At 53.5% G+C, this 27,835-nt stretch overlaps 1 protein-coding gene across 2 annotated transcripts in view; it reads left to right on the top strand.

Annotated features, from left to right (window-relative positions):
• LHPP (phospholysine phosphohistidine inorganic pyrophosphate phosphatase) overlaps positions 1-27,835 on the top strand; it is a 108,982-nt gene that overhangs the window by 28,002 nt on the left and 53,145 nt on the right. For both annotated transcript variants that reach the window (XR_002125309.1, XM_019654196.1), the window contains exon 6: positions 11,426-11,517. Coding sequence is in view for 1 of the 2 variants with exons in the window: in XM_019654196.1 (XP_019509741.1) it covers positions 11,426-11,517 (92 nt within the window). In the remaining variant the exon portion in view is untranslated. The remainder of the gene's footprint in view (positions 1-11,425; positions 11,518-27,835) is intronic.

Below are 27,835 nucleotides of genomic sequence, written 5' to 3'. Positions count from 1 at the left end.
CCTCTCCCTCCCATCCCTGGTAGTGTGGAGACATAGGAGATTTAAAAATACATATATTGTTATAAATAAGTACATATAAACACATTTTTTGTGTTTCAACCATTGCAGTTATTATCCTATCGATGTTCAAAGTATTTCACCTGTGACCAGTGGGCACCTTCAGGTTGGCGTCTGACTCCTTTTGACCTGACACTCGTGGTCTCAGGTTATTTGCTTCCTGTTATGACAGAATGTTTCACAGCTGCCTTGCACACTTCCTGCCCTAGGCCTGGACTCCACCATCCTTCCGGGGGACCATGCGTACCTTTAGTGGGAAATGGTATTTAGAAACCACTAGGACATTAACAGTTCTCATTGCTACTTGGGTTGGTCATCACTGCTAAGCCTTTTTAGTCGACAAGGCTCAGAAAAATAGATATCTTTAAACATGAAATGCCTCGAGTTCATTCTCAAATTTTCTTTTTTTTTTTAGCTGAGCCATCCTGCCACCTGTTGGCAGCTCAGCAGCAGCTCAGCTCAGGCCGGGAATCGAACTGCTGTTGCTCCGAGTTCACACTCTTGAGCGAGCTCTTAACCAACTGAGCCACTCGGCCGGCCCCATTCTCAAACTTTTGATTCAGATTCACACCTGTGGGTTTTTACTTAGTCTCATCAATTTTACATCTGTATTTCCTTTTCCATGTCAAAACTCCTGGCTCTCAAGAATACCAACGTGATTAATCCATTTGCTTTAGCCCACAAGAGTCTTGAATCTCAAAAACGTGCTGTGTGAAAGGAGCCAGGCACACAAGAATGGGTGTCACCACCAGCCCTACCAGTGCCACCAAGGCTGGGACAGTGCTGTGTTGCTTGCCAGGCGACTGGACTGTGGCACACAGTATCACTGGTCACTGGTGACTGAATATGGGAAGACTGGTGACTGGTCCTGGGTACGATTTCTGTTTTTGACAGTTTTTTGTTTTGTTTTGTTTTGTTTTTTGCTTTGAGCAGATCCTTCTAGAGAGCTTTTGTATTTTAAAGCCCTCGGAATAGTTCCTGTCTGGATGTATGCCAGCAACAGGACCCTCTTAGAATTCACTTTACTTCTAACTTTTAGGGAATTGATTTTTCAACATCTCAATTTGTGTTACAGTTATGTAAAATATTTAAGCAATTTCCAAATCAAACCTACTAAACAAGATACATTCAAGGAAGTCTAGCTTCTACCCGTCTCTTGTAGGTAGCTCTTTTTATACATATGCTTCTCTTTCTAGTTTTAAAATATAAACACCTGTGTATATATTTACCCTACTCATAGGGTGAATTTAAGAGAATAAATTTTCAAGAACACTTGTTATAGAGCAATCTTGTAATGTGAGCTACAAAACCCCCAATATTTGGAATTATGTGAGCAGTATGATCACAAACCATCTCAAACAACTGCCTCCCCCCCCCAAAAAAAAAAAACCCAACAATAAAAAATAACAAAAAACCAAGAAACTCACTGCCCACAAGATAAGGCCAGAGGAACTGAATGTCAAGACGTTAAATTTGTTTGTAGTTGGATAGTTCCATCTTGGGTATCCCCCCCATCCCCTATCGCCTTTCTGTCTGTTTGGCATTTTCCAGTTATTGCCACAGTCTCATCTTTTACATTCTGAATGAAAAACTGTCCTCCCCACACCCCAAAGGGGAACCGAGGCCCTCCTGGAGAGGGGGTCATGTTAATCCCGGCTTCTCCTTTGGCCGATGCCGGAGCTATGGGGTCTTGGGGGGTTGGGGCTAGGATTTTGAATTCCTAGAGGGTCGTCTGCTGAGGCTGTGGTCCCCGCAGCTGTCCAGTCCCTCACAAGCATCTGTGGCCCTGGGTAGTTGATAGCCAAGGAATCGTTTTCTGTGGTGGCTCCAAGCACATGTGGCAAAGCTGAATCTTAATTACCACCCACATTATCATTCTCCCTTTCACCCTCAAATGTCATTTCTGTCTCTCCCCTTGACAGACAGTTGAGTGGCAATTGCATGTTCTTAACACCCCCCCACACCCCCACCCCACCATGTTTCTAAAATGGCCCTTGATGCTTTTTGAGCCTCAGGATGTGTGGATGTTTTAAAGCAGTATTTCAACATAAGGCCATTTCAAATGAACTGTGTCTTATGCACAGGTGATAATTCTCTGTTCCTGCCTCTTTATTTTTAATGAAAAATGCCTGTGAGGAGCTATCTTGCTGCTGAAGTGCCAGGCTGCGGCAAACCTTAAATTTCTCAAGCCGCTTTAATCAATAAAGTTATCACCGGTCATTTCCCTTGATAACTGCTTTTTCCCGGACCTGGACTTGCTCCTTGCTGCTGAGGACGTTTCAGCCTGCACTGGGAATGGATATAACCCGCCCCCCCAAATCCAATTTTCATTTTAGCCTTTCTTTGGTAGCCTAGAAATAACAGATTGCTGGTATTACTCTTAAAAAAATTTTTTTATAAGAGTTTCTTGGAGCCCCAACTGACGACATATGCTGGGAGCAAGATCTCAAATGCTCCCTGGTTTTACCTAATAGATGGGGAATTCAGACCTCTTAGAGGTGACCAGGACCTTTCTAGGATTCAGTAGTAAGACAAAAAATAACTTAAAGGTTATTTATAGAAAAACCTAATTCTCATGGTTTAGGTCTTCTGAATCAGTGGATAGTTTTATTGCTTCATACTAAAGCCCAAATAATGTGAAGGTTTTGGCAGTTTCCATAATCCTAAGAAGTGCCATCAGTGGCAAATGGTGCAAGTTCCCTGGAAATTGGGACTGTTCAGAGCAGAATGCTAGTTAGCGCCAGGAGCCACCGTGTGGCAGCCTAGAAGCTGTGTGCGCCCATTTCACAGGTGAGCCTGGCGCTTGCAGGGGAAGGACCGTGGATGCTGGGAGCACCACATGTGCTGGGCATACCCGGGTTCTGTGACGTGCCCATTTATGTTATGAAGTCCTTCCTCCAGTCCCCTGTGGTAGATGCTTATGTTTCCATCTTAAGGTTAAGACAGGGTTTCTCAGCCTTGGCACCATTTACATTTTGGAACCAGATTATTCTTGGTGATGGAGGCTGTGTAGGATGCTTACTAACACCCCCCATCCCAGCTGTGAAACCACAAATGTCCCCAGACATTGCCAAATGTCCCCAGGGAGCCTAATCGCCCCCAGTTGAGAACCACAGCACTTGGGAACAGTCACAGGAAAGTCTAGCATTAAACCTAAGATTACTCTGCTGACGAGGAGTGAGGCCGGGACCCAATCTCCTCCAGGTCTCTGCTGTGCCCCAGTTCTCAAGGAGGGGCCAGCGACTTACCAGAATTTTTAGGTTTGGCAAATGAAGTTTGAAAAGACCTATTTAGTAGTACAATATCATTGTCTCTTTTGAAAAATATTGAAGTATATATTGTTGGCAGAATACATACTATAGAAAATAAAGTTAGACAGGATCTTGGGTGGTGAGGGTAAGCACCCTCAGGATGGCCTATGCAAAATGGGGTGAGGCTTGTGGGTTTATCCAAGGGAGACTGGGCATAAAGCATGGGCTTTGCCCCCTCAGTTTGCTCCCAGGCTCTCAGGGCATTAATTCTAGCCGTGGGGCTAGGAGGACAGTCTGTTCCCCGGGTGGGGATGCCTGTGGGTGGTCAGTGAACATGCACCCATCTCTCGTGGCCTCCTCCCCCTCAGGTGTGCCTGTGGAAGGCCTGTCCCTCCCCTTTGTCAGCGGAGCCCCACCCCTGGCCCAGGCACTGCCCCTCTGCTCTGTGCAGTCTTTGGGTGTCAGTTCAGGGAGGACTTGCTGGGACAGTGTGAGCCTGGAGCACCTGCGGAGGCAGGGCTGAGAGGAACAGCCCATCCACTCACACAGCCTGGGTTGAACGTGAAGCCCCAGCACAGGCCGAGCACCGGGGCAGCGGGGCTGGAACACGGCAGTTTCAGGGAGTTCCAGCTCTGAGGTTGCCTTTGTGCTGTATCTCTTGGCCATCAGGTGTCTTTAAGACCTGTCTTAGTTTTTCCCAAGACGTTTTCTCCCTTACAGCCTTTTTTAGTAGATTTTAGTTTTTTCTTAAAACACGAGCATTTTTTATGTTTGACTATGAAGTAACTCATGTTTATTAAAGGAGAGAGGAAAAATTCCAAAGTATAAGAAAAAAAAGTTGATCGTTCCACTCAGCTAGAAGAACACACATCATGCTTAACCTTTCCAACTTTTTTGTGCCTGTATGCACATTTTTAACACAGAAGTGGGAAAATCCTGCATGTGCTACTTGAAACCTCACCCCCCCCCGCCCCCCAACCTTATTATTGTGCTGGGAACAGTTTCCTTTGTGCTTATTTAAGCACTTGCACAATAACTTTTGTGACTGCATAGTCTTCCTTCTGTGGACTGCCAGCACTTTAGCAGGTTTCCTCCGACTTCCCTCTTGTACGTAACCCTGGTGAGCAGCCTTGTATGTGCATCCTTGTGTATACTTCTGACTGTGCTTCAAAGTCCCAGTGAGGTAGTCAGGCTATGGTTGCTCATTTCTATTTCAGAAAGGTGGTGTCACTTCTCCCTCCTCTGTCTATGCAAGTGCCGTCGCCCCCCCCATCACACCAACACCCCTGTTTCTTACCTTTTATAAAACAATGGTGATTGAGTTTTGCTGTGTTGATGTTGTTCCTTACGAATGTGCCAGACCGTGGGGGAAATTACTCAGCGATGAGCCGTCTCCAGGTGTCTGAGGGGGCCTGGGCCCCGCTGAGTCTCCAAGCTGAAGGGCTAGGCTCATCCTAGTGGGAGATGTCACCTCACACGGCCTCTCCCTGTGGGCGTGTGCCCCTCAGGGCTGATATACAGACTGAGCTCTTCGCTGCTTTACCTGCTCTTTGCTGCCCTGACCCTAGCAGAGTCCTGGGACAACCAGAAAATTCGGGAGACGTGGGCTTTCTTGGGGAAGCTCCCTAGCACTGGAAGTTTATACTCACAAACATCCTCACCTGTTGGAGTGGGTTCTTCTCCTAGGATGGCGAAGAGGACACCATGGCAGGCAGACAGATAGATACTCAAGAAGGATGAGTGACTGCTTTTTGAACCCAAACCAGAAAAGCTGCCTAAAGGGCTGTGGTGCCCCCTCCAGCTCTCTGGGTTCCTGTGTTCTGTGGGAGACTGCCCTCTCGGTGTGTCTCTGTCTTCCTTTCACCGTATTGCAGTCAAAAGGAAGTGCAGCCCAGGCCTGACAGGTAGGGTTTTTTATTTCCCCCGACAGCACACCTCTTGACCTCTATCTTCTCACCAATGATTTTTTTAAATCCTAAATGATTTGGCAATAATTGCTCCTCCTGGCGTGATTATTGCCCTTCACTGATAGTAAATCTGTGAGCTCCCCAGGGGCCCGAGTGCGTTTTGGTGTGCGGAGCCCACACGCTGGCCCGGGCAGGCCTCGCTGCCCCTGGCAGCTGCTTGCCCGGCTGTCCCCGGCACCCTGCTCTCTGCCGGCCTCACGCAGGCTGCGGGGCTCTGCCTGGGTCCGGGCCTCAGTTCATCGTGCAGAACCGCTGCTGCTGCTTCCGCACGAGACAGCTTCCTTTGAGGGTCCACAGCTCCCTGATTCCATCTGCATGAGCCAGTCAACATCCATTCTCCCCCAGGGAGCCCCAGAACCTCTGCTCTGAGGGGGAAGAATCTCTACTGCCTTGGTGTGTGCGCGCCTGTACAAAATTTTATTTTCCTCAGAAGCACGGAAGACCTGTTTCATTCCCAAGGAACCTTCTAGCAAGATGGCCCCCAGAGCCTCTAAGAGCAGTGAACAGGGTTCTTAGCTGGAATGTTGACGTAACAGTTTCAGGGCAGCTCCCTGAGACGGGCCAAGTAGGACCTCGTAGTAGGACTTACCGCTGGCCTGGCCGCCTGGGCCATGCACCTGCCTGCTCCAGCCCCTCCTCCCAGGTGAGCCGTGTGGTTGCCTGGGTGACCCTGGCTTTGTGGGCACCCTCAGTGCCTGTGTGTGTGCTGCTGCTGGTCCCACTTCAAGGAACACACGTTGCCACTGGCTGTTGCTTCCTTGGTGATTGTTGATTCCCACACAGCTGTGTGGGAGCTTAGAGACTCAAAAATTAAACGCATTTGGATCTGGCAGTGTTTTTCCCAGCATCAGTCATTGTAGGGAAAAAAAAAAATTCCAGCTTTTACCCTATCTGGGTACTTGCCAGATATGGTACTACTGACACTACTATTAATGTTTCTTTACATGGATTCATTTTTAACACTTAAATAAATGTATTTTAAAAGGAACTTTTATCATGACTATCGATGAAAAACCAGAATCACTCACTTATCATAAATAGATTACTCTAAAAATAAATGCAAAGCCATTACAGTAAGAATATATATGTCTTTGTTCTATTAAAATCAAATAGCATGTGTAATTCACTTTGGGAAACACAGGATTAGATGGAGAAAAGATCAGAGAAAATTAGTGAAATGTATGAAGTTTAGAGTATTCGCTGGGAAGAAATGCAGTTTATTTCAAGTGTCTTGCAGTGGCTTGTGGCTACTAGCACTGAGCAGAAGAGGCCAGCACTGGCGGCCGTTGGCCACCTCCTCCGAGCTTTCTCCCAGGCAGCACCCCTGCAGCGTCTCTGATGGAGGCCCCTCTGGCCTCTGAATATGACTAAGTGACGGGGCTTGGTATGTCCGATGGTTACAAAAGCCTCATATTTACCTGGAATTACCTCCCTGGCCTCTGGGTGGCACCAGCCCAGCCTTTGTCCTTTTCCACAAGCTCCTCATGGTTCTTTGCTGTTTGAAGGCCTAGTCACGAGACGTTTCCAGGGACTATTGCTTCAGGCTTAGCAGCCTGTGCTTTTGGAATTCATGTTTTGGCCTGGCCTGGTGAATGGTGGCAGATGGGTGTTAGCACACATGGTGTCCCCTGCTGGGAATGCTGTCACCCCTCTCCCTACACCCCCTAACCTGGTTGAGCCCTCTTGCTCTTCAGATCAAAGCTCAAAACCTCACCTCCTCCAGTAAGCCATCCCTGACCACCACCAACCCCACCAGGTCCGGCCTCACAGCCTCCTGCACGTCTCCTTGTGCTTTATCTCACATCCTAGCCATGTGTTTGTGAAATTCTCTGATGAACATCTGTCTTCTGCACTCGACTGAGAGCTTCCCGAGAGTGGGGACTGTGGTCCCTGACTCACTGTGTCCCCACTGTCTGGCCTTGATACCAAGCTGCCAGGTCACGGGAGGCAAGAGTGCTGTTGTAAAGACGAGACAGTCTCCAACGGGGCTAGGTTAGGAGTTGCCTCAATAAAATCTTTCCTTTTCAACATGTATAGATAACTTAGTACATCCAGGTACTGTCCTGGATGCTTAACTTAAATGACTTCCTTTAAACACCACACCGATTATACCCATTTTACAGATCCAAGTGGAGGCTTGCCCCAGATCACAGAGCTAGCAGATAGCAGAGCTGGGTTTGTGCCACGTTGCTCTGGCCCCTTCTCAGACTTGAGCTCAGCCTGTCCATTCTGCTAGTCACATAGGGCCTGCCCCCGTCTCCACCACTCCCAACCCCCACTCTGCGATGGAAGGCAAAGTCCATCTGGACTCCCGTTCTCACAGGCAGAGTCCAAATTGATGGGTGAGCCTCCCCGGCCTGTGGACACTCATGGTCATCGATTTTGGTTTTCGTATCGATTCGTTGGTTAGCCCTACCTAGAACCTGAGTTCTAGGGAGGAAACGTGTGAAGTAACTGTCAGTTTGAAAGCTTCTGTCCCATCAACATCAGGACACTCGCCCTGTCATAGGAGTCAGTTTCTCAGGCCTGTCTGGCCTCTGACCAAGGACGTTCCTGTTGGGACTGGACAACAGATCTGTAACACGTTTGATGTCTAAGGCGTTAGACTTTTCTTCCACCAGCAGAATCTTTTGAAAGTATTTTGAAGCTTTTTTTTTTTTTTTTAGCTGAGCCATCCTGCCACCTGTTGGCAGCCCAATGGCAGCTCAGCTCGGGCCATGAATCGAACCGGTGACCCTGTTACTCAGAGCTCGCGCTCTTGAGCGAGCTCTTAACCAACTGAGCGTATTTTGAAGCTTTTGATCAGATTTTTGTGGTAGTTGACAGAAAGGGGCTTTTTTTAAAAAAATACATTTATTTATGTAAAAAAGTATGAATCAATTTAAACTATAATATTGCTATGGCAAAAGGAGACCCACTAACGACCTAAGTTTCAGCACCATTGAAATAGATTGTACCCCCCACCCCCACTCTTCTCATGGTGACCAGTGAGAAGTCCTGTTCGCTGTGCCTCCTAAGCGTCTCCAGATAAACAGCCACCCCTGAGTTCAGAGCACTGAGCCACTCTACAAGCTTTTGTTAGTCATCAGCTAAGTGCCAGATGGCAGCACACAGCCCTGCCCTCAAGAAGCTCACACATGTCTGGAAGAGTGAGATAAGCGAACCAGTATCATGCAGTAGGGTGCATGCAATACAAGAGGGGTAATCAGAGTGCTTTAGGAGGCCCCCCGAACCCAGGCGGGGGCTGAAAGGTGGTGGTCACCTTGAGCTGAGTCCTGAGAGACTTGGTAGGATGTGGCCAGTAGGAGAAGGGAGGTAAGCAGGTAGAAAGGTGAGCATGTGCCCCTGGGCGACCCTTTCTGCTGCTCTCTCTTCCGTTGTGTAGATCCATATTTCCATTTAGCACCACTTTCCTTTTGCCTAAAGGACGTCCTTTTATTGGGTTGTCGGAAAAGTCATGACGTATTTTTTTCTATGTTTTTCGTTGCAAAAATATGTCATGGCTTTTCCGACAACCCAATACATTTCTTGTGTGTGGATCAGTTGGTGATGAAGCCTTTCTGCTTCAGATAGCTGAAAACGTCTGCATTTCACCTTCATTTTTATTTTTTTAAAGATTTTTATTGGAGAATTGGGGGGATGGGAACAGTGCTGGGGAATTGGGGAAAGGGGAACAGACAAGTTGCTGTCGTTTTGTTCTTCAATCTAGTTGTGGAGGATGTTGCTTCACTGGCCCAAGTTGGCACCATCATTGCGCTCTTCCCGGGCGAGGCAGATCAGTCGCCGGCTTCTGGACGGCCACTCACTGTGGCTGCTGGCTGCTCACACTGGCTGCTGGCTACATACGGTAGCCCATGGCAACCCACTGCCACAGGGGCTGCAGCCTACGCCATCGCCGGCGACTCATGGCAGCCCAGCTCCAGGTTGAGCTGTTGTTCAGCATCTTAGCTGTGGAGGGCAGTGTCACTGGCCCTCATATGTGGGATCCGAACCGGGGCCCTCTGGCATCCCAAGCCAGTTCTTAACCATTGTGCCACTTGGCCGGCCCTCACCTTCATTTTTGAAAGATAATTTTGCTGGGTATAGATTTCTAGGTTGGCATTCCACCCACCCCTTTTAGTACTTTAAAGATGGTGTTCCACTGTATTCTCACTTGCATTGTTTTCGATGAGAAAGCTGATGTCTTACTTTGCTTCTCTGTATATAATGTCTTTCTTTCTCCAGCTGTTTTAAAGATTTTCTTCTTGTCACTTGTTTTGAGCAATTTGATTACGTTGTGCCTTGATGTAGTTTTTTTCATGCTCCTTGTGTTTTGTGCTGATTGAGATCTGGATTTGTGGATTTATTGTTTTTGTTGTGTAGGGAGATGTTTCAGTCATTATTTCTTCAAATATTGTTTCTGTCTCTTATTTCCCTTTCAGGACTCCACTTACATGTATATTAGGTCCTTTGAAGTTGCGTCATAGCTCTCTGATTTTCTGTTCATTTAAAAAATTTCTTTCCTCTGGGTGTTTCATTTGAATAGTTTCTATTGCTGTGTCTTCAAGATCATTAATCTTTTCTTTTGCATTGTCTAATCTGACACTGATCTCATTTCGTCTGTTTTTCATTTTAGACAATGTAGTTTTTACATCTAGAAGCTTGATTTGAATATTTTTTATTTTATTTTTTATCTTCCATCTCTCTACTTAACTTTTGAAACATGGAATATGGCTAAGTAACTGATTTAATGCCCTTGTCTGCTAATTCTCATATTTGTGTCAGTTCTAGGTCAGTTTCAATTGATTGATTTTTTTCCCCCTCATTATGTGTGATATTTATTTTCTTTGCATGTCAGATAATTTCTTATTGGATATCAGACATAATGAATTTTACCTTTGGGGGTGCTGGATATTTTTGTATGCCCATCAATATGTTTGTGTTTTGTTCTGGAATGCAGCTAAATTACTTGGATACAGTGTGATCCTTGTAGATCTTGCTTTTAAGATTGGGAGACAGCACCAGATCAGAGCTTAGTCTAGGGCTAATTATTCCCCACTACCAAGGCAAGGTACTTCTGGGAATGTTACTCAGTGCCCTGTGATTTATGAGAGTTTCCAGTCTGGCTGGCGGGAACCATCACTGTTCCCAACCCTGTGTGGGTCTGGGCAATTTTCTTTAAGTTTTCCATGTGATTCTTTCCCTGGCATCGGTGGTTCGCTCACTTGCCCATACTGATTGGCAGTCTACTGAATACTGCATCATTTGGGGAGACCCTCTGTAGATCTCTGCCAGTCTTCTCTGGGTAGCCCTTTCCTCTAGGATGCTCTGTTTTCTTAGCACTGTAGCTGCCTCGGTCTCCCAGTGCTTAGCCATCTCTTCAGTTGAAGGAGGCTGCTGGGCTCCACCTTGTTCTCCCTACTTGCACCCACAGTCGGAAAACCCAGAAGACAGTAAGCCGAGGCAATTACAGGGCTCACCTCGTTTGTTTCCTGTGTCTCAGAAATCATTGTCCTTCATTGCATGATGTCCAGTGTCTTGAAAACTGTTTTATGTAGTTTATCTGATTTTCTAGTTGTTTCAGGTGGGAGAATGTATTTTGGAGGTTGTTTTTTAAAATGATATCCAGGCTGTGAGCAGTTCCTCATGCGTGTGCGTGTATGTGTGTGGGTGTGTGTGTGTGGGGGTTTACATATTATTTTGTTTTTCATAGGTAGTACCTTCTCTATCGAAAGCAAAACCTTTTAAACTGTGACCTTCAAAGATTTGCCAGAGATTTACTTAGTTTTCATAGAGCCAAGGATGGACAAAATAACCTGGCTACAGAGCATTTAGTTGCAGGTAAAATTCAGCCCATGTTCAACTAGAGGTGAGATCGTGCCAGCCTCCGCACACGTCCCTGAGGTACCGTATCAATTGTGACGTGTGCTGATTGACTTCAAATTGCCCAAATATGTACTGTTCAGAGCCATGGCCCATGGGGGATGGCGGGAGATATACTCAAGGTGGGTTGACTTTTAATCAATAGGATGATATTACCTTGTTTAATTCATACAATAGCGTTTTTAAACATCAAATGAAGCAGTTTATTATGTCAAAAAAAAAAGATGAAGGAGCACAGGAATAAAATGCCGCTGACATTATTCCTGAGTGCATTTTCTTGCGTGACAGGCCATCATGATTGGAGACGATATCGTGGGTGACGTTGGCGGTGCCCAGCGGTGTGGAATGAGAGCACTGCAGGTGCGGACTGGGAAGTTCAGGTGAGTGCATCGCCCGTGGCCTGCCTTCCTCCGTGCATTCCTGGGGTGGCCATGTTTTCGTTTTCTTTTGTTGTCCAAAGTTAAGGGGGTTACTCTATCCAAATAGAGGAACAGTGTGTGGGCATCCACAGACTTACATCACTGTCCTCTGAGGACAGGCCTCCTGGAGCACAGAGTGGTGAGCTAAAGCAGCTTTGATACCGGCTGCGAGCTGCGCAGTGGGTTTGAGTAGGTGTCTGAGGTGGAGAGGAAAAGGCTCCGGCCTTCCCAGGCTGCAGCCCCCAGGAGGTCGGGCTGCGTGTGGGCCGTGCTCCTTCGGATCCTTCACCGCATGGCAGTCGTCACCCTCTCTCCCCTCGTGCTCCGCCTCCCCTGTTCTGTGAGAGACAGACTCCCGAGATGACAGATGCTTGGTCAGGGACGGGTCAGGGATGCTCTGGAACCGAACCTCCATCTCCAGAGAAGCTTGATTTTTTGCGGAGTCAAAGGTCAGCCTGGTCTCAGGCAGGTCGCTGATGGGCCTGTTGGGGGTAGGGCCCTCGCGGGCATGGGCAGGTGCCCTGTGTGACTGGGGTCTGGCTCGCTCGGCTGTTGAGGGTACCTTAGACGTAAGAGTGTTGTCTTGCCTCATTCTGGATGGTTTTGATTGCAGCCGTTCAGAGAAGTACAACTTTGTGGACGCTGGAGAGACGTGGTTGAAACATGGGTACGCAGGGTACTGGGTTGGTGGGGCGGGGGTGCTACATCTGTCCTGAGTGATCTGCCTAGACAGGGTCAGAGGAGGACGAGAGGGCCTGACTGTCACTCTGAGGCCCCTCTCCTCGGTGACGGGCCCCGGAGCCTGTGGTTTGGGGCCTGTGGGTGGACACCAGGTAAGTGAGGAAGACGCAGTGTATCTGGGGTCTGAAGCCAGGAGGCCTGGTCCCTTCTGGCCACGTTCTGGACCCTTCCAGGTCACAGAGGCCCCCTGAAGCCCTGGCATACCTGAAATATGGACCTTTCTTCCCCAGGCTCTCAAAGGAGGGGTTCCTGGGTCCCCTCAGCAAGGGAGTGACGGAGATCCCACTTATAAACCTCAGAATATTCTGTCCAAGGGGCCAGGCTGGAGCCCTAATATCCCTAACCCCGCCTTTCCCCCAGAGTTGCAGAGCCCGGTCCTATTGCTGGGCAGTGGGACGTGGTGCCCTCTGGGTGATGCTCTGCTGCACTGTGCTGCCCGGTCCATGGGGCCACCCCAGAGTCAGCCATCCCATCAGGAGCTAGCTGTCCCAGCAGCTGGCGCCTGTTAATGAGCATCACAGGCTAGCGAGCACAGGAGCGACGCCTCCTTGATGAAAGCCCAGCAGCGTGGCTTAGAAGGAGGTGAGGAGTGAGGGCCATGAAGTTTCTGGCACAGAAATTCTTCTGGGCCCCGATTAAGCGTGGCCTCAGTTGGGTCTTTCTGGCCAGCCTAAGCTGAGAATACACTGACCTTGCCCCAGGCCTCTGGGGGGCTGGGTCTCTGAAGAAGGGCCATACACACAGTCAGGACACCCACAGATGTGCAGGGAGATGAGTGGGAGGCTGCGTCCCACCTTATACCACCTTATACGTCCTTATACCTTATACCACCGGGGTAGCGCTTCCAGAGCCCCTAATGACCCCATTTCCTGGAGAGAGAAACCCCATCAACAGTTGGCCAGATCCTTGCAGACTGCTTTCTCTGTATACAACAGATAAACATGTGGCTACTATTTTGTTTTTTACACAAATGGGATTATATTATTTCATAACCTGCTATTTCCTTGAACAATGTTTTGTGGAATCTTTCCAAGACAATTCTCCATCATTTAAAATTTAAATACCCAAGGAGACACTGTCTATAGGCACTAGTTTCATGCCAGTCACCCATCAAGCCCTCAGCCAAGGTGAGGTGGTGATGGGGATATCTGCCTCACTCCCTTCTGGTACAGCCAGCCACCTGGCCCTGAGGAGAGGATGCAGCTTAGCTTGTCTTTTCTTGACAGTATTTAAAATTTCAGACCTTTTGATTGGTCCGTTTATAAGGATGTGTATCTCCCTTTGTTACTATGCAGGAAGGAAAGAGTCTTAGCCCAGGTAAGGTAGTGAATGAGCCACCCAAAGGGGAGGCCATGTGGCCAACAGGTGGCCGGATGCTATGTGTGTGACAGCGGGCAGAGACCTCTCTCGAGCCGAGCTGTCCAGTACGATGGCCACGAGCTGCGGGTGGCTGCTGAGCACTTGAAATATGGCTGGTCCAGATTGCGATGCGTTGCAAGTGCAAAATTGCAAGATTTGAAAGACTGAGTGGGGGAGAAAGGAAGAGCTTGTTCGTAATCTTCTCTACTGATGACAGATGCTGATGCTTTATGCTGTTTTTACCTGCTTATTTTCGTTTTTACTAATGTGGCTACTAGAAAGTTCTAGCTTGCCCCTGGGGCTCTCACTGAGGCTCAGCGCATTTCTGTTGGACAGCGGGGTGGGTGGGGAGGGAGCCTGCACCTCCCCCTTCTCCCTGCAGATGGCACTCTTGGCGCACAGACTGCACCTTGGCCGGGGCTTGACCTGAAGGACAGTCTAGGAGCTATGTGCTCTGCAGACCCCATGGGGCTGGAAACCCAGGGGCCCTGTGGCACCCTGTAAGGTGCTCTCTGCAGGTGTGCAGCCGGCTCGGGCCAGTGAACAGCCTCAGAAGTCAGCTGGCACCCTGGTAACTGAGCCAGTGTCCCTCCCCTCCAGCATCCCAGGTAGCACCCAGCAAGTCCTTTTAGGGCTGCCCCTCTGGCCACCTGTGTGAGCTAGCACTAGGTTTGAAGGTCAGCATGTCTCATGTCTGCACCAGATGTGAGCTGGGCAGGGACAGGGGCTGTGTCCAGTGGTGAGGGTGAGTGTGCCCTTACTAGGTGCCGGGCCTCTTGTCCAAGCAGCCCTGAGTGGCCTCCCAGGAGCCAAGGGCCACTGGATGGGTCAGCAGGGCATTGGAAGGTGCCATGGACCCTGTCCTCTGTCAGGGGCCTTGGTCTAGTCTTGGCTGAATTGGGAGAGGAGGATGGCCTTGTCACGGGCACAGGTGGCAGACAGCCATGCAGTAAGTGAGTTCTGGGCTCAGCCTGGCCACGGGGCTACCTGTTGGCCTGAGGGCAAGGACAGGGATGGGGAGACTGAGCTGAGTGCGAATTTGAGCTGAGTGGGGGGTCCTGCCAGTCTCTGGTATTGGAAAGGGACGGGGGCAAGAGGGGGCGACACAGGGCCTCCCGACGGCCTTGGTACAGGACACCCGCTCAGGCCAACGTTTTCTAGTTGCATACACACGTGCGCGCACACACATATGTGCTTGCCCACACACACGTGCAGGGTTGTCTGAGGCTACGGCGGTGCTGAGAGCTGGGGGTTGGACTCGCCCGTGGCTGTGAGATCTCCCTGTGGCCTTTGAAGTCCTCACTCCTCGCTCTTCCTTCTGGTTTTATCACAAAGTGGCCCAAAGGGAAGAGGGTGAAGCCTCAGTGTTGGGAGAGGTCATGGGATGGCCTGAGCGTGGGAAGGACGTCTTTGCAGAGCCTGCCCCACCAGGAAAGCTTAGCCTCCTCGCAGGAAAGGCCTTGAGTTTGCCCCGGGGGCTGGGGTGCCCTCTGACAACCCCACACATTTGGAGCAGGGAGAGGCTCCCAGCCCAGACAGCTCGCAAACATGCCCCAACCCAGCAGGGCAGCCCAAGCCACAGACAGAGCAGGACAAAGCTTGCTTTTCATACCTGCTGCTCAGACGTCCAGCCCCGTCAGGGTGTGGCCCTCACCTGGCTGGCAGGTAAAGGCCTTTCAGGTGCGCTCCCCATCTGCCCTGCTCCTGGCCTGTCTGACGCATTGGGCCTGCTGCAGAACCCCCCAGCCTGAGGCCAGGAAGTCGCTGCTCCTCCAGACCCCTTGAGATTCCACCTTGACCTCAGGCCCCGGAGGGACCGGCGTGTTCCCTCCACTGGGGTCCTGCGCCCATCGATGGCAAGCAGTTGTGGGCCCAGAGGCTGCTGCTCCGCCGTGCGTTGCTGGGAGAGGCCTTTTCAGATGAGGCTGCTGGCCTTGCCCAAGGCCACCTAGTGAGGTGCCTTTGCTGCCACCTTTCGTATGCTGGGAATTCCCTGTCCTTGTGGCCAAATTCTGCAGAGCGGCAGCAGCTCTGGGGGCCTGCCTGGAGGCCCCCTCTTTTCTCCCAGTGACAGGCTTCATCTCCCGTGGGGACGGGGGCTGGGCCCAGGCCCTGCGTACCCTCATTCTGGCAAATTCAGGCAAGGGGTGTCTTCCCAGTATCATCCCTGTCGGTCCCCAGTGGAGGAAGAACAGCTGTCAGTGCATCTGACAGACCCCTCCTCCTGGGGACCTGCCAGAAACGGGACAGTGTTGCCCTGAGCTGCTCCCCCCTCACTCTGTTCCCCATTCCATGCTGCGCACCGCAGCCGGCAGCCTGGTTCTAAGCACAACTGCAGGCGTCTCTGGGTGAAGGCCCCGCCCCCTCAAAGTCGTGCTGTATAAATGAGCCAGCTGCTTGGGGCCCACAATGGGTGGTCCCTTATTTGTATTTACTCAAGGTTGGAAGACGTTTTAGGAGCCCAGGACGTTCTTGACAGGCAGTTTGCCCTTTTAGACTTGGCACTCTATTTGCACCCAAGCTCAGCTGGGGCCTGGGTGCACTTGGGAGCTTTCCACCCCGCAGGGCGGCTGACGGCTCTGGGGTTCCTTGCACAAGGCTGGAAGATGAGGGATGCACAGAACTGGACGGTGGGACCCGAGGCGGGTGGAGCAACCCCAGAGCCTGAGTCGGTTGCACTGAGAGTGCTGCTGCCAAAGCATCGCCCATCGACTGGGTCTCCCATGACTCTGCCGCCACTGACTTCAGAATTTTTCCTGTAAGAGGCTGTGGTTTCTGTTTGGAATGAACTAGGATTTTCCTCTAGTGCCAGGTGGTATTTGAGGGGAGCGGGTGGACCCAGGTGTTAATTTTTCGGCAGTGGCAATGGTCAGAGTGAGGCTAGTGGAGTTCCGAGCCAGGGCCGGTTCTCTCCAAACAAGAGTGACCACGATGGGGCTTGCAGGACCGAGCAGGTCCCTTCCCCCCCACCCCAAGCCCAAGGAAGGAGCTGCGTGGAGATGAGCTGTGACTTGAGCAGGCTCTGGCCCAGGGCAGGCCCTGAAGTCGGTCATCTGACTCCACCCAAGAGCCTGGTGGAGGGGGGTGACAGGTGGCAGCTCCAGAAGTCACATCTTTGCTGCCTTTGTTATAAAGTCAGCTAATCCTGAGCCCTCCCGTTGCCTCCTGTGTGGGGGTAGGGTGGGGCGGGGGCGGGGGTGCCAGGCAGGTCTGGGCAGCTCTGACCACTGCAGTGTGTCAGGGAAGTAAGAGGACACCGGGCGGGGAGTATAGCAGGAACTGTGACCCCACCGTTCTGTGCTGGGCTGGCCTAACCCCACAACAACCTCAGCCACTTGGGCTCTGCTGATGGCCCCCAGGGCTGGCAGAGCCACCTGCAGCGGGGGAGCCCCCTGAGATCTGGGGGCAGCTTCTCGCTGCAGTGTTGTGGCTTGGGGCAGCTAGTGCTGTTGGTGCGAGCCAGGCCAGGGGGTGGGAATGGGGGCTGGGGGGAGTCTTCAAAGCTTTTCGTTGTCGCTGCTGTTTTTCTAACACACCAGGGAAGGTGCATTTTTGATCCATTGATGGGGTCTCTGATTTCTGCATCTTGCCCATGGAGAAGGAAAGGTTGGCCTGTAGCCCCCTGACCCCCATCTTCGCAGACACTTCTCAACAGTCCTTATTTCTGATGATCACATGTTTGTTGGTTTTCTTTGTGCTGAGGTTCGTTTGTGTTTTGGGCAGGACCTAGGAAGTGCCACCCTCCTTTACGCCCCTGTCCTCCTCCCCAAATATTTGCAGAGTGCCTACCATGTGCCAGGCACTGTTGGAGACAGGAGGATGGAAGGAATGTGACGGGGTCCCCGGCCCTCCAGGGCTGTTCTTTCTCTTGGGGAGGGCCCGCAGTGCCCCAGTGGCTAAACCCACAACCAAGATCCTTCCGAAAGTGAGCATCAAGGCCCTTTCCTGATGCCCGCAGGCCTGCCGGCCGCCTTGCCCACCAGCTCACCTGTCTGCACAGATGCCCGGAGTGGGCGACTGTCCATGCCCCCTGCCTTGCTTACGTCCTCCCCTCTGGGCCGGGACTGCCCCCCGCACCAGCTGTGCTCAGATCCTTCTTCTTCCTGCAGAGCCTGACTCCCCTCCTGGGAAGCTCCTGGGAGAACAGGCCATCGTGGGGTGCCCCAGCCTTGGGCTCAGACCATCTCCCCGCCAGACTGGGCCCCAGCCCTCCTTGCCTCAGTGGCCCCTGGGCAGCTGAACTGACCGCCTGGCCCACAGGTGGTAGGGCTGGGAGTTGGGGTAAGCCCAGGTCCAGCCCCTCCTCCGCCCCTCACCTGTGGGTCAGCTCTCTGCTCCAGCAGTGCTCGGCCCCCTCGTTTAGCTCATGCGTTCCCAGTGGGGGTGACGTTTCTCCCAAAGGTACCACAATTATTCTTGGGATGTAAAAACCTTAGATGTTACAGTGGCTTGTGGCCTTCCAAAGGGCCATGACAGACAGGATGGGGTGTTGGGCACCTTTTGTGTCTGCCTGTTTGAGTGTGGCCCCTGTGTTCCTCTGGGGTCACGCTCCTCCACCCCTGCCCACCACGGGGCACAGGCTTGGGCATGGGACTCAGGCTTGGCCAGCCTGGAGCACACCGAGCTCCTGGCCACAGGGATGGGCATGTGATCTGAGTGAGGCCAGTGCGCTGGCCAAGGACTTCCCAGAACCCCTAGGAAAGTGGCCAGTGTAATAGAAGCTGAGAAGTACCAGTGGCCATCTTTGTCACCCCAGGGAAAACCCTGCCCGAAGGTGAACCCGACAAGCAGGAAAGTGGAGCCTAGAGACGGAGAGAGAGACACCCCCGGTTACACTCAACACCTGGGTCTAGCTCGGACCAGTGAAGCTGGTTCCCCTCGGGCGTTCTTACTGGAGTGGGCCAATCCCCTGGCGTTGGTGTGAGCAGCGCTGCAGAGCAGGATGGGTCCAGGCAGTCTCTAGGTTTCCCTGGCCGGTCAGCCATGTGGGCTTCCTCCTGCCGTGTGCCCCCGTGGGGAGCCCGCCCCAGGGTTCTGCTTTCTTTCCACACGTGGGTGACGTGGTGTGCAAGGCCAGGCTCCCCTGCTCCCCTATGTGAGGGCCAGAGCGAGACCTCTGCAGTGGCCCTCAGCTGGCACCACTGCCGGCTTTCTCTGTGCTCTGGCAAGTGCTGGAAGGGACCTCATTTAACCTTGGAGGAAACTGCCCATGAAGGTGTGTCAGAGCTGTTCGAAAATAGAGCAGGCTGCCCGGAGAGGGCTGAGTCCTTGTCACTAGAGATGGCCTGCAGAGGCTGGCGGACCTCCCGCTGGGAGGCTGAGGAAGGGACTGCAGCGGCCACAGGCCAGGGCTAAATAAAGCCTCAAACCACTGGAGAGTTGGTGACATTTAACGGGCCCCTGTGGGTGCCAGGTGGTTTCTGTCCCTCTGGTCCCTGGGAGGGTGGTCCTGTTTCCCCACTGACAGACGCTGAGATTTCAGTGTCCCCACCTCCCATTTGCAGATGTGGAAACAGGCCCAGGCAGGGCAGGGGTGTGGGTACTGTCATTCGCGCCTTGGTTCCCACCCAGTCTGTGCGCTCCCTCTCGAGGTCATGGGCTGTTAGTGTCAGGGCCGGATCCCAGGGTGAGAACTGCAGGTACGGACGCAGGCGTGTAGGTGTGCGTAGCGAAGAGGCGGAAGGAAAGACGCCCATTGTTACAGGCGATTTGCTTCTGTATTTGCATCTTTGGGCGTCTTCTAATATTTTATGACAAAAGTGTAACACTCCTATCAGAACAAGAGTTATTTTTTAAAGTACATTTGCGTCGTCCCCCCTCCCGGCCCCCCCAGTTTTGTGAATTTGGGGGGTTCTTAAAAAGAAAAGCCTCTCAAAGGTACAACCTCTATAGTTTATAAACAGAAACTACCCCCAGGTACCCCGGTGCTCCTGAGCCCGTGCACAGCTCTCGCCTGCGCCCCGATCCAGCAGAGCCCTCCTCACACGCAGCACTGTAAATCCCGGGAAAGAGGCCTGTTCGTTACGGAGATGCCCCAGCCCTAGCCTGGCCGGCCGGTGAGCCACACTCAGCCTCCCTTACATTCAAGGACACGGCCAGGCGCGGTCCGCACCCTCTGAGGTGTTTCTCCTCCACATTCTCCCCTCTGTGTCTTTCCTGCTGTCCCCACTCCCTGCCCTTCATCTCTGCCCTTGGCTTCGCTGCCTCTTTCTAGATCTTTTGGGGTCAACTTGCATGTTCCCTTCTTCCTCACACTGCTTTCTGCTGGGGCCACTAGAGGTCGCCTTGCTGCCAGGTCCGCGACAGGCCGGCTGCCTTGGAGCCACAGGGGGCCGGGGGCCAGGATGCACTCCCCCACCCTGGCCCACACACACTCGGGAGCCCTCTTTCTCTCCTGCAGCTGCTGTGTGTTTCTGCCAGGACTGGGGCAAACTGGCCCTGTGGGTCCTGCCTCTGAGCACCAGGCCCTGGGAGCTGCTGCAGCCAGGCTCCCCAAGCTTGCCCACCCCTGGGCTCTCCCCGCTCCCCTGCCACCCTTCGTGGGCGCAGTCGGTGAGGCATGGGGAACACGGAGGTGCTGGGGGCTGCGGGTTTCACTGCCAGCTGCAGTGAGAATCTGCTGACAGCCCGGATCCCAGGATTTAAAGCAGGTGGATCTGCCCCACGTCAGCCTCACCAGTGCCTTTTTTCCTTTTCCAGCTGGCACCTTCTCAGGGGAGAGGATCCTGAGAACTGTGAGTGCTGTTGGCGTGAGGGCCTCCCAGCAGTCCCTGCGCGTGCAGGAGAGGCCCGGCCTCCACTGGCGGAGGCAGCCCTCCAGCCTCTCCAGCCTCCCCGCCCGTCTCTGTCAGGCCTTTGCTCATGCTGTGGCCTTCGCCTGTCCCACCAGCCTCTCCTCCTCTTGCCCGAATCCTGCTGTCTTCAAGGCCTTCCCTGAAGATGAAATTCCCAGAGTCCTCCCACCTGGGACGTAGGGGTCCTCCTGGGTTCATATGGGGAGCCAAGACTGGCAGAGGGGCCCTCTCAGGGTCAAGGGTAATCCGCACTCGGGCCTGTGCTGCTCCCGCACCAGGGCCATTGCTCTTGTACCACAAATGCACTTCACCTCTGGGGGAATGATCTGGCTCTCCTTTGAGCTCCCTCAGCCTTCTTATTTCCAAACCATTTTTGAGATTTCCAGAAACTCCCTGTACCCTTCTGCCTGAGCCAGGCCCCACCCGGGCTCACCGGTTCTTCCATGAACTCCGTTATAGGGAGGAAGACCCAGCCCGGGGACAACCAGCTCCTCTGCCTCTCCCGACGCCTCAGGTCGCTGTCGGTCTGGGGCACATCCCCGGCCTTGCCTGGACTGTCCTGACACTGAGTTTTGAAGATTACAGGACAGTCATTTTGTCTGATGTTTCCTCATGAGGAGACCCCCAGCTTACACATTTGGGTCAGAACGGCACAGAAGTGCCACTGTGCTGCTCAGTGCATCACGTCAGGAGGCATGCAATGTCGGGGCGCTTCGGTATGGGTGATGTTAGCATCGTTTGATTAAGATGGTGACTGCCATAAAGCTCTGTGAGGGCATGGGCTTTCTTCCCTTTGTGATGGATAACTGTTTGTGGGGAGATGCTTTGAGACTGTGTAAAACCCAGTTCCTCACCCTGCTTTCATCCACCAGTTTTAATGTCTATGGCTGCTGTTTGAATTAATTATTTCTATGGTCATTCCCAAGTAATTCCATCATTTGTTCTTGCATTTGTTATTGGTATTCTACTGCAAGGAGGAATGTTTTCTTCTCCCCATTATTTATTTATATCAGCGAGGACTGATGGATTCCTATTTAACTCAGTGGGTTATAATCTGTTACTATCATAATTTATTTTGATGCTCAAATGGTCCCCGAATTGGCCAGGGACAGTCCCCCTAAGCTGGCTCTGCGTCCTTTTCACACATCCCCAGCATGTTTGAGCTCTTTCTTACTTTCTGGCACAAGAAGATGTTTCAGGCTCACCGTGCTCTGTCTTTGCCTCAGCCCTGGAGTCAACCATTTCTCCAAGGAGCCCTAGCTCCTTATAGCGGCAAGTGATAGTTAGAAATGGAGACCAGGGTGTTAGCTGTTCCTGGGTGCCTCTCAGACCCTCTCCGTGGACAGAGGCAGAAAACATACGCATGCATATACATGCGTAATTCACGCATCCATTTGTACGTATCTCTGTACCTAACTAATTATATCGATCGAAAACCGCGAGTTCTCTCCAGTACCTCTGACTCCAGTCCAACACCACAGGGCTCATCCCAGCCTCTGCCTTTGCAAATTTGTCCCTTCCTTCTCCAACAGAGAGAAACCTGGTTTCCATTATTCTCTGTCCGCTTATTTGCTCAGTCTGCTTGTGTATAGACAATCTCTGACCTTGCTGGGCTGCCGGGTGCCTGCTCCTGCTGCACGGCCATCCAGCCCCCACCTCCCGCCCCAAAGCCCTCCTTACGTGGGGCCCTGGGGCCCCTCCCATGCCTGGCCGCCCTGGGCTGCCTGCCCACAGGAAGGAAGGAATCCCCAGACCTTGCTGGCTCGTTCCCTCCCCGCTCCTTGAGTGAAGGAACTGGGGGTCTTTGCCAATTTTGTTGTTTCCACAACGCCTTGCACATGGTGGACGCTCTGTATTTGTTAAGCTGAGTTAACGACCGTCTTTCCCATCAGAAGGGGCCTTCGAGCTTCCCAGACCATTTTCACGTTTGGGGTTCTCATCCAAACCTCGCAGGTTGTCTGAGAAAGTCTTCTGTTTTCTGGGGAGGAAGCTGACTTGCCCGGGGTCGCCCAGCTGGCAGGGGTATCGCAGGGAAGTTGCCAGCGTGTCTGTCCCGATTGTTCCTCTGCCACGATGAAAGCCTAGCCACATGGTGTAAGAGTGTCCTTTGCGGTCGGTAGCCGGCGCGCGCCTGGCCTGGTGCTGCCTGGAAGAGGTGTGCTCCAAAGGCAGGGGAGAACCCCCAGCTCAGGCCTGGCTCTGCCGTTTCCCAGCTGGGAGAACGTGGAGCCGGCTTCCTCATCTGGAAACTGTAGTCTAGGGGGATTAGTCCCTTGGGACTGGAGGAGCTCAGTGAATGTACGAAGGCAGGACTGTCAGTGAGGCCACATGATGTACAGCGCCGCAGGGCCCGGTGCTGGCCCTGCCCTCCAGGTGTCCGGGGCCTTCCTGAGGGCAGGCTCGGCCGGGCCCGCACTGCTGGGCACCGTCACAGGGCCCATGAACTGGGACGCTCAGGGCACCACTTTGAAAGCTCGCCCTGTGCTCATATTTCCAAAACACATTCTCCCAGACAGGCTCTTGGTCTTCCCTTTGTGGGGGACTGGATGGCAGCACTCAGAAGTGTGTGTGTACTTTAGGGGGGGCGGGGGGAAGTACAGGTACAACTAGGTGAGGTTTGCTCCTCGTCACAGAGGGTGGAGCGTGGCGTGTCACAGGGCCAGCCTCTCCCAGGATAGATGCTTGCTTGGAAAAGTGGACTTGACTTACATAGGGTGCCGTTGGCTACATCTGGGCCTACTGCGTGGGGAGGAGGGGTGGCTGCAGTCCGCCTCCCTCATCCCCATGTAAGGAGATGCATGCCACCCCTGCCCAGGCCACCTGCTCCCGCCACCCACAGTGTATCCGAAAGGCAGCTCAGATGAGCAAGCACCTACTGCGTGCTCAGCAGTGTGTGGGGAGACCAGATGAAAGAGAGCAAGTGGACAGGATGGTCCCCAGCCCAGTGCTGGGCATGGAGTGTGGCCTGGGGACCCATTGTGGGGTGCTCAGGGAGGACTTCGTGAGATGCAGAATGCAGGGGATGAGGCATGTGGGGTGAGGTGGCAGCAGGGACTGTCTGCCCTGGTTGGTGTCCTGCCCTGTGTGGGCATAGGGCTGAACATACTGCAGGCTCTGAGTGGCAGAGTTTGGGGACTGGGGCTGAGGACCGGAGGGGGCTTTGGGGTGGGAGCCCCGAGACAGTGGGCTGGCTGGAGCAGAGCCCTTTGCTGTAGCAGGAATCCCTCGAAAGCCCCAGAGCGCGACCGAGAGGCAGGGGGGCTGCAGGAGAGGGCCCCGCAGCGTGGTCACCCGTGTTTTGGGAGCAGAAGCCCCTGAGGGGGCCGGCTGGGTAGCCGCTGCCAGGACACTGGTACCTCTGTCTTTCCCGCAGTGCTGGGGAGCTTGGCACCTGGGGACAGGCGCTGGGTCTGCCCGGGCCTTTTTCCTTCACAATAGCACTGCAGGGTTTTCTCTGATTTTAGTGTCAGCCATACGTGAGGTTGTAAAGAGAACCGATGACAGGGAGGGGGCAGCACTGGCTTGTCAGAAGCAACAGCGGGAGGCCTGGGCTGCTCTCAGCCTGACCAGCCCTGGCCCAGGGGCAGGGGGCTGGGTGGGGGCCTGGGCTCTAGGGTCTGGCAGTGGATGGACTCTCTGAACCACCAGCCAGGGTGACCCTGAATGGGCGGCTTCACCTCTCGATGTCTGTCTATACAATGCAGATGCTGCAGCTGATCTTGCAAGCTGTTGTGAGGTCAGGTACAGGTGAGCTTGGCGGGTATAGGTGAGCCCATGATGGACCCTGTCCACCCTCCCTGGTGCCTGACTGAATTCCCTTGTGGCTCCTGGTACTATCTGGAGCTTGGCATTGACCTGGCTGTATAAAGTAGCACTTAGGTCTTGCAAATGGTCTCAAATACAGACTTTTACAGGATCTGAGTATTTTCTCATGTGCCCTGGACTCCATCTGGAAGATTTCTTGGTAGGAAATGTTTCCTCTTGGTCCTTGGAGCCTAGTGGTTAAGCACACAGGCTCTGGGACCCACTGCCCAGGTGTGGATTTCTGCTCAGCTGTGTGGCAGTGGGCTGGTTACTTAACCTCTCTGTGCCTCAGCTTCCTCACTGTAGATGGGGGTCATACTATGTCTCCTTTCTAAGATTGTTGGTAAAACATTAATTGTGACAGCGACAGACACAGGACCGGCTCCACCAGAGATTATTTCATAGTTTGTTTACCCTCAAAACAACCATGGGGGATGGTTAACGGATATTATTTCAGAGAGGTCAGGTAACTCGCCTAAGGTCACAGAGCTGGTGAGAACCAGCCTTTGAACCCTGGGAGCGTGCTCCATCGGCCATTCTCTGAGTCGCCCCAGTGTGTGCAGGGTTACCTGGACCACTGTCCCTCCACTTGTTTCTCCACTGTCTGTTAGTCCACTGGATTTTTCAGCTGGGTTGGCCGCCAGGAGCACATGCCGTGAAGTCCCATCGCGTGTGGGGCGGATGGGGCCAAGGGGAGCCCCTCATAGCAGCCAAGGGAGCTCAGAGCCCCAGGGCTGAGAGAAGGGCTGGCTCAGGATCCTCAGGCCGGGGACCCCAAGCCCCGGTCCTGCTTTGGGCCCTCAGGGGAGTAAGAAGAACCAAGGGGAGGCTTCTGGGCCCTTCAGCCAAGTGGCTCTCTTGTCTGTATCAGAGCTCCTTGCAAATTCCTGGGTCGGGGTGGAAGTTTCTACTGCTTCAAAAGATGCTTGAGGAGCAGGCATCTCCCCGTCTGCCCCCACTGCACACACCTGTCCTTACAGGTGAGGATGCTGAGAGTCAGGGGCCGGCACTGGCACCAGGGCCTCCGCCCGCGTGAGCAGCCCGCCTCGCAGTTGAATGGACTCAGGGCCTGTCTTTGGGCCCCTTTCCTGAGTGTCCGCCTGGAGGCCTCGTGGGTCTCCCAGATGCTGTGTCTGGAGCTACAGGAAGTCATTCCTTCCTTATTTTGTCCTGGCGGAGTCAGCCAGGAGGGAGGAGGAGGGGTTAACCTGTTTGGAACCCGCCAGTAGAGAGGAAACACCAGTGTTTCCACATGAACTAGTTTAAAATAAACTCCTGTCTGGCCCCTCTGAGGCCACCCCGGACGGATCTTGGTGGGGCGGAATCCACTAGCTCATGATGCCTCCCGGTGTCCCAGCGCCTCTCTGCAGGCCTGACAGAGCCCCTGGACCCGTGCGTGGTGGCCAGGACACGGGCAGGCCCAGGGACCAGCCAGTGCGTCCCACAGCCAAAGTAGACATCTCCCGGAGGGTTCTGTGAGCCAGGGGCTGGTGAGGCTGCGGGAAGGCAGGGCTGGGGAGGGGAGGGGAGGTGGGGAGCAGGGCAGGGAGAGCTTTGGTGGCACTTTGGAAGGGACCCTCTGGAGGTAAGAAGTGGGACAGGCTCCGTTTGACAGAAGGCCACTGGGAACCTGAGAGATTTAGAAATAAATTCTGTGTCACAGCTCTGAGCCCAGGGGAATCGGGTTGGATCCACAAGGCTTGGTTTGGACAGTGGCCCTCGGCAGTCATGGTGGAAGCTGTCGGTGGTCCCTTTGCTGCTGAGAGATGGGTGGACCAAGCCATGAGGGGCCGGGGGCCTGGGCTGCCAGGAGGTGGCTCTGGTCTCCTGACCTCTCTGCTAATACAAATGATAGCTCTCTTTAGAATAATCCAGCACTTACCAGGTGCGGGCATAAGTACTCCCCTCCTTTGTACAGCAAGCCTATAGGTAAATATAGTTGTGCCTGGGTTTTAAATAAGGAACTGGAGCAGCAGAGTCATTCAGTGACAATCTGGTGGACCTGGGAGCTGAACCAGCTGTGCCTGACTCCGGAGCCCGTGTTTGCAGCCCCCCGCTCAGCTGGCCCAGACTTGGCGTCCCCACCTGCCCTCTCTTTCTCTCTGAGAGGTCCTGGGAACATGTGCTCGGGGGTGCCATGGGGGCCTAGGGAGATGGTGGGGGTATCAGAGTTCTGCCTACGTGGCAGGGCTCCTTGTTGTTGCCATAAGTGAGGATCTAGGTGGGCGAGGTGGCATGAACTGGGGCCACGGAGTGGGCGGCAGGCGTGCCCGGCCTGGAGCGGGTTGTGTAATCGGGAGAAGTGGGAAGGCCGGGCCCTGTTGAAGGCTGTTGGCATCAGCGCAGCCCCTTCTGCCTCCCTGCCCAGCTCCGGACCCAGAGCAGACGCCATGAGCCCTTCCCCATTTCCATCAAGAGATGCTATCGAAGGCCGTGCCCATTAGAGATAATGGCCTGGCCTTACCTCACCCATCACACTGCCCCACTTCACAGACGGGGAAGCAGAGGCCAGAGAGCCCGGTGGCCAGCGTGAGGGCCAGCCCCAGTAGCCAAGCTCCCCATTTTCTGCTCCTGCGGGACACTTTTCTGTGCCACTGCCCGCGGGCGGGGGAGCAGAGGCTGTTATTACTCAAGACTTTGGAGATATTAGCCGGGTGTGAGTAATTCAGGCTACGTCGTAAACAAAAGCGGCTGGGCTCATTTTGCTCTGTTATAAATGCGTGTGGGTTTGTGTCCCCTAAGGTGTGGAACCACAGAGCAGAGACATGGGCTGTGGGCGGGCTCAGATGGGAGGCTGTGGCCCAGGGGCCACCGCAGACAGAAAGACCCTCATAGAGCTCCCCAGGGTCCTTGACCCTCTGCTCTGGGCGGGCTCCCCCTTCCTGGGTGACCCAGCCAGAACCTCCCTGGTGCCGAGGGCTGGGCCCACCATGCAGGGCACAGCCATTTGCTGGGCACCCTGCCATTCCCTGTCACTTTCCCAGTGCCTGCAGGTCTCACCTCCGTGGGCCTCACCAGCTCGCAGCTTTGCGCTGCCACTCAGGTTTCTGGCAGTGTGGTGCCCGGTTGTCCTTCTCTGTCACCCCAATGGGGTGTGTTGTGTGGGGAAGAGAGGCCCGAGGCTCTGGTCTGCACACGCCCACAGCTTCAGGACAGCAGGCTATGTGGCTTTGAGCCGCTTGCTCCCCGAAGCTGGCCGAGGGGGGAAACAGGGACAGGCCTCCCTCCCCTGAGACAGAGGGCCGCACGCGGCTGCCCTGACCTGGGCAGCTGCCCACAGAGCCTGCTGCTTACTTCTGATGTTCCCTTGGTTCAGAGACCCACGTCTGGGAGAACCCTTAGGAGCGGTGTGGGCTCTTCACTGCTGCCGATTGGACAGAAAGTGAGCCGAGTGACAGCTGACCCGCCAGGTTACACAGATCTGTGGCTGACACAGAGCCTGGGTGGCTCACCAGCGCGACAGAGGGTGGCAGAGGGAGGAAGCCCTCCCGAGAAGCTGGCGCCTCGTCCCGTGAGAGTTCACAGCACTTTATTCCTCACAGTAGTGCACGGATTGGGTTGTTTTTAGCCTCATGGGATCG

The sequence above is a fragment of the Hipposideros armiger genome, unplaced genomic scaffold, assembly GCF_001890085.2.
Source record: "Hipposideros armiger isolate ML-2016 unplaced genomic scaffold, ASM189008v1 scaffold_216, whole genome shotgun sequence".
Lineage (NCBI taxonomy): Eukaryota > Metazoa > Chordata > Mammalia > Chiroptera > Hipposideridae > Hipposideros > Hipposideros armiger.
This window is presented reverse-complemented; position numbering and strand designations above follow the sequence as displayed.